Consider the following 6356-nt stretch of genomic DNA (forward strand, 5'->3'; position numbering starts at 1 on the left):
GTTACAAACCTCTCCCATAGGAGTAGCAACTATATGCAATTTGAAACATGTTGGTCAAACGGTTCTCGAGTTATCGTTGACCGTAGCCAAATGTTGACGGACAGACGGACGGACGTACGACGCACGACACCCAATGGCAATAGCTCATCTTGACGATGTCAAGGCGAGCTAAAAACAGAGAACATACACTGCGAGATCGCGGCCGGTTAATAGAGATTTCCGGATAACGGATGGCCGGATAAAGGAGGTCGGACTGTACAATGTACCTTATAAAGCCACAACAATTAACTACGATTTCACGAGTATTCTTTGTCTTACGTTGTTTAATCGTGACCTGTAATGTTATCCATATTGAGTAAGAGAAGCATGGTTCAATAATAAAGCCACACAAAAGAGATTAGCATGTTATATGTTGAGTCACACTCGTATTTTTACTCCTCTATAACGCGATTTTGTATTTTACGTGACTGAATTTTTTGCACTCCTGTTAGAACAAGGTTCCACTGCACCTTTCCAACCATATAGATAGAACTATAATGCCCTCTCTCATACTTTTCCTATGTAATGCAATGCTGCAACATTTATAATAAACAGCCTTGCAGTGCTCATAAGCTTTACTTTTCAGTTATAGGTAAATTCATGTTAGTTTAGTTGTATGAAAGTGGCCAAACCAACCTGAAAGAAGTCCCCACTCGGGGAATACACTATTCTTACTATCACTTAGAACTAATTATTATTAACTAAGTAGAAAACCCAAAAGCATTACCAATTAAGTAGTCCCTCTCTTTACCAGCATAGTAACAAAAATCCATAAAGCTATAAACTATATGCCATCTAGACCAGACACTGCTGTGTATGGCTGTTTATATACTACTCACACACACGGAATAATTGTACCCCAAATGTCCTCTGTCCTAATAAAGCTTAATTGTGTGCATGTGCTGAGTTGTATTTTACCTACCTTTACTGTCAGTTTACATTCCTGCTCACGGCTAGGAACCACCGCCAGGGTGTGAATATAGAAATCCGCAGGGTTGAAGTTTTGAGGACAACGGTAGTTCAGACTGATGAGGAAAGATTCAGAACTATTACAACCATTGATTTGACAATAGATAGGCTGCCCACAAGATCATTCTGAAATATCCTGTTCTCTTATCGAAAAGTGCAGACACCTGTATTATTTAATGGGGGAAATTGATACTCTGCTAAGCAATATAGTAAAATATACATTTTGGTGTCATTGTATAAAAAGACCTGATATGTGTATCTTCTTCCATTGTGAGGGTTTACACCATCAGCAAGATAACATGTGTAATAAAAATAAATAATAAAATCCAAGGGAACATGGCATACAAGTGTATATATTTAACAACATACATGGGTTTATGATATGACAATTAACGAATGTCAATTTAGTACCTTCCAAAGAAAGAGTGTACTTGTTGTTTTGGTCCCAGGTAGGCTGTTCTTCCCTCTGCCATCAAAAGCACTCTACATGAGAAAACCCAAACTGCTTATATAGACATGCACCGTTTTGTCAAGAACAATACAAATACTCATTCAACTAATCATCGATAAATTGGAATATATATATATATATATATATATATATATATATATATATATACTATCATTATAATATATACTGAAAACCATATCACACGTTTATTTGGTCATAATCCAAGATTAATTACTTCCATTTTTAGTGGTTATAACATATTCATACAGTGAATATTGTAATTATTAAGATCTTCTTATTCAGTAGTAATTTTTCTACTGATATGCTGGTTATATATAATGGGGGGAGGGGGGTAATTAATACCCCACTACCTCCTATTTTACATTTGTTCAAGTATAATAGTCACTGCTGATCTAAGCAATGTTATATAAATAACATTCATACATAGAGCATACCTGTCAAACATGGCGTACACTTCTGATGATGGCTGGTGGATGGTGCAGAGAATGGTCTTACCACGATTGGCCAAACTCTTCAGTACAGTCACCACGTTCTGCGCCATGAATGAATCGAGTCCAGATGTTGGTTCATCACAAAACATTAACTTCGGGTTTGTAAGCACCTGTAACAGTAATAAAAGTAGCGACCCACAAATAAAATATTACATCAGCAGCACCTGAACAGTACTCAGACAACACTAAAGTCTTCCTAAATGATTCTGTTGAATACAATATTTCACTGGCTTATTAGACTGCATTACCACTACAGTGGAAGACTGGATTACACATGTAGCTACTCATGTAGACACTGAATTGCTAACGTGAATTCATTTCAAACGATGGTGAAATGGTTTTTATCTCCAAAGATTATTGTGAATCATTGACACCTCAGAGGCAAATGCCAGCCTTTTCTTTTCACCTCCAGAGATACCCTTCAGACGTCCTGGAACACCTATTAGTGTGTTCTCACACTTCTTTAAGCCCAGCTGAGGAATAACAGAAAAAACAGGATGTATAAAGATAGAAATACAGTGCTATATCAAATAAACGAATATTCAAAATTATAATATCACCGGATTTAACATAATACTGCTTAACGATCAATGCTCATACCTCTGTTAAAGATTCATCTACTCTCTGCATGCGTTGTTTGTAAGTGAACTCCTTGTCCATCCTAAGCATGGCCTGCAACAAAAAACATTTTACCATCTATTCTATAAGCATGAATAAATAACTATATAGAAGTTAGATAGATACTCCCTGCCATTATACACGATAAAGACATATTGTCTATTATAGACTTGAATTATAGAGATGAACCACCAAATAACAGATGAATATCGTCTCAAGCATGTTTTGAACTCTTGGCCACCAGAGCTCACCTGGAAGCGAAGATGCTCTCCAACCTTTAATGTGCCAATAAATACGTCATTCTGCTGGACATATGCTGATAGTGACCGGATGCCAGGCCCGGCAGCTTGTCCGTTTACCTTTATATTGCCATCTATTGTCAACTTATCAATGTTCCTATATGTTAAGCAGTTTAGAAGAGTGCTTTTGCCTGCTCCACTGCAGAAAAATTAAGAAGTAACTTCAGTGAAACTTTACCTGCAGTAGTCACATTGTACACAACTCAACTGAGTTTTGTTCTTATATTCAAATGTATTTTATTAAAGACATTGGTTTTGTCATATCATTTTAAGTGGGTTAAAGTAATAAGCATTAGGCATAATATAATAGTAATAGGCATTCGGCAAATGTATGCTAAATTATGTTGGCAATTATCTCATATTATATTTAAATAGTATCAAAAGCACAACATGCACTACCACCCAACCATTTACATTAAACATGAAAATAATCACAGTTGGTCTAAGTTTCGTATAAAATCACATTACAGATGCCAGACAGATGCCTGACATAACTCAATGTAGTTTAGATACACAGGAACTACGTTACGCGCACACGCTCTTTACAACACCTATATATTATATTTTGTTTGTACTGCCCATACATAAACAACCCTGTCCCCATTAACACAAAGAGATATACAGTATATAACGTACTGTACGTATTTCCCAAACAGTTCATGAGCAGTGCGACCATTGTACCTTGAAACTGCAATGTCACCTTATGGGCCTTTCATGTTATGCACATGTACAATGATCTGTGTTTACTTGTTGCTTAGGTTGATTCCCATGCTAGGTATGTCTAAACTTATCATATATACGGAGGTGTTATAGCAAGGACTATGGAAAAAGTTCGACCTACCTTGCCCCCATAATAGCAAGCAGTGTCCCTGCCTTTGCATAACCAGTAACTGAAATAAAATGCAAGTGACTATAGCTGCCTGGTAAGAACCTAAAAATACAGACCTGAAATATCACATGGATTTACATAAATCATTTTACAATATACATAAAATACTTATTAAAGTAGAAGATTACATGGCAAGTCAGAAAATTAACAAAACACATTACATCCATATTTGTTGTAGCAATCTTTTATATTAGGAAAGTGAGAACGAAAGGAAAGACAATCTAAAAAATTGTGATTTAGCTAAAATCATATAAATGACATGCAATAGGGCAAAATTAACTTGTAAAGGTTTAGGAGACAAATGGATCAGCTAATAAAACACATGCATTGCAGAAAAGACATGCAAATAAAGGCATTGCAATAAATTTGCTTAACAACATTTTGTCAATAATAGCCGCGTTCACATGGAGCAATTTGACCTGGGTCGAAAACGACCCGGGTCAAATGCGTCCCGAGCTAAGCGTTCACACGGACGTTTTCTCGGTACAAAAACGACCCATATGTCATTTCGACCCGGGTCATTTTCGTACCCATTACATAGTGGGTACGAAAACGACCCGGGTTGAAATCGACCCGAGCGCTGGTTAATTTTTTCGGTGTGAACGCACACCATCACACGACCCGGGACAGAATTAGTACGGCGGTAGATATGTCGCCAGTGTCGAGAGCCAGAGTTTACATGAGTTGTTGCTGTGCACTGATTGTTTTATTCGCATTGTTCGCTTGGACGCATTATTTTTTTAGCTCGCAGCTCGCAGCTCGCATAGCATAGAGGCATGTCCTAGAACTGATCGTTCAAACGTCGTGTGAATGCTCTCTTCAAAATCAACCCGTGTCGTTTTTGATCCGGGTCAGTCTCGGATCGTTTTCGACCCGAGTTTTCGGCTCCGTGTGAACGCGGCTAATGTCTCGTTTTATATGGATATACAATATAAATACAAATGTTCAGCAGTATACCACTTTGATTGCTGTTACATTATTACCAAGCATTGGCAAGTACCACTGCTGGTTAATACATCTAGGTAACTGAATGGTCTTTCATAATTCACTTACCATTTTGTAGTATTTGTTTGGTCTTTCCATTAACACCATTTTTAGACTTTCTGAACAGGCTTTTACCCCCTGCTCTGGTAGTAACATAAACATTTAAATTCTCCCAGGTTAATGTTACCTGGAATTAAAAATCTTAACAATATAATTGTTACCCAAATTATTTAAATATCATGACTAATTACTCATGAATCTAAAACAAAAAATATATATATTTACCATCGACATTTTTTCCGAGGAACATATGCGAATACTTCCATAAAATATTTCCATGAACGTATGTAAACAGATATTGTGAAATGTTTATCATATACTGACACTTGAGGAGTGGTACAATTAGATTACATCTCAATCAAACAATCAAATAATATATGTAGGGCTTAGATGTATACATAACTGACACCAGGGGTGTAGCCAACTCGTTTTGCCTGGGGGGGGGGCAATTAAGCCACGTGCGGTTTGTATTCAGGGAAGATGACAAATGACCATTGGCAGTTCGTCATTGGCTATTTATGACACTGGTCTGTGGCAGCTGCCCCCACCACCCCAACTAGCAAAGGTCCTATATATATACTCATGAATGATGCATGGACATTTTTAAAGAGCACTCACATTTTCAATTTCATTGACGCTTATAATACGTGACACATCCTTGCCGTAAACATGCTCCTTCTCCACTGGAGGTGGCTGTTTGAAGATATCATTCTCGAGGCTACCCTCACGTTCTATCGCTTCATACTCTGCATCCGAGTCATCGTCCACCAAAAGTTCAGCAATTGCATGTTCAGATATGCCCAAACCTTCGTCTGCGTGCAAGAGAATAATACATCGCATGTCGTATCAGTAATAAATCATCAATAGTGTGTGTATATATATATATATATATGTGACATATAATATATCAGTATAATATACCAGTAGCAGTAATAATATATATCATAATCATAGGTATATTTGTAATTATTTACTCCTGATAATTAATTATAAGTAATTATATGAGTAATTAATATACGAGATCAAATATAGTCAACGACAATTTAACAACACATAACCAACCACATAACAATAAATTAATATTATTAATTAACTAATAGTGATAGTACGTACATACCCATATTCATATGACATATATATAAGAATCCGTATTACACTGAGAGCTACGAATTACTATAGAAATCTAAGAATGGTCCATACAGCTAGGTGACCGACCTGGTAGTGGCGATACGACTAGTTGCGCATTACTCTTACTGTGCTATGTACACACGCACGTGCACCTGTCCTACAGCCAGCCAGCTGAGGCGTGTTCAGGAGAGCGAGCGCTCGATGCGAACGCGCGATGAACGAACGCAGCGCCTCCTGAACGATACACGAGCGCTCGCTGTGTGCTCGCTGTCCGCTCGCCTTGATCAAAGATGGCGGCCCCCATGGAGGGTTACTCAGCAGATTTTAATCGCGAGATAACAAGTACTGTTAAACGAATTAGCAGACGAAATATATACAAATTTAATTTAGAAGTAAATGAATAAATG

At 37.3% G+C, this 6356-nt stretch overlaps 1 protein-coding gene across 3 annotated transcripts in view; it reads right to left on the bottom strand.

Moving 5' to 3' along the window:
- Positions 1-6025, bottom strand: part of LOC106821020 (protein white-like) — a 47437-nt gene extending 41412 nt beyond the window's left edge. For 2 of the 3 annotated variants that reach the window (XM_014825656.1, XM_014825657.1), the window contains exon 1: positions 962-1048. Coding sequence is in view for 1 of the 3 variants with exons in the window: in XM_014825655.1 (XP_014681141.1) it covers positions 962-1064; positions 1420-1491; positions 1915-2081; positions 2346-2444; positions 2572-2643; positions 2841-3027; positions 3730-3778; positions 4831-4948; positions 5440-5633; positions 5939-5948 (1071 nt within the window). In the remaining 2 variants the exon portion in view is untranslated. Of the gene's footprint in view, positions 1-961; positions 1065-1419; positions 1492-1914; positions 2082-2345; positions 2445-2571; positions 2644-2840; positions 3028-3729; positions 3779-4830; positions 4949-5439; positions 5634-5938 lie in introns of those variants that run through there. The other variant, XM_014825655.1, reaches the window with a different exon arrangement.
- Between the last annotated feature and the right edge of the window lie 331 nt (positions 6026-6356).

Source organism: Priapulus caudatus, unplaced genomic scaffold (assembly GCF_000485595.1).
Source record: "Priapulus caudatus unplaced genomic scaffold, Priapulus_caudatus-5.0.1 Scaffold55, whole genome shotgun sequence".
In the NCBI taxonomy this organism is placed as follows: Eukaryota; Metazoa; Priapulida; class Priapulimorpha; order Priapulimorphida; family Priapulidae; genus Priapulus; species Priapulus caudatus.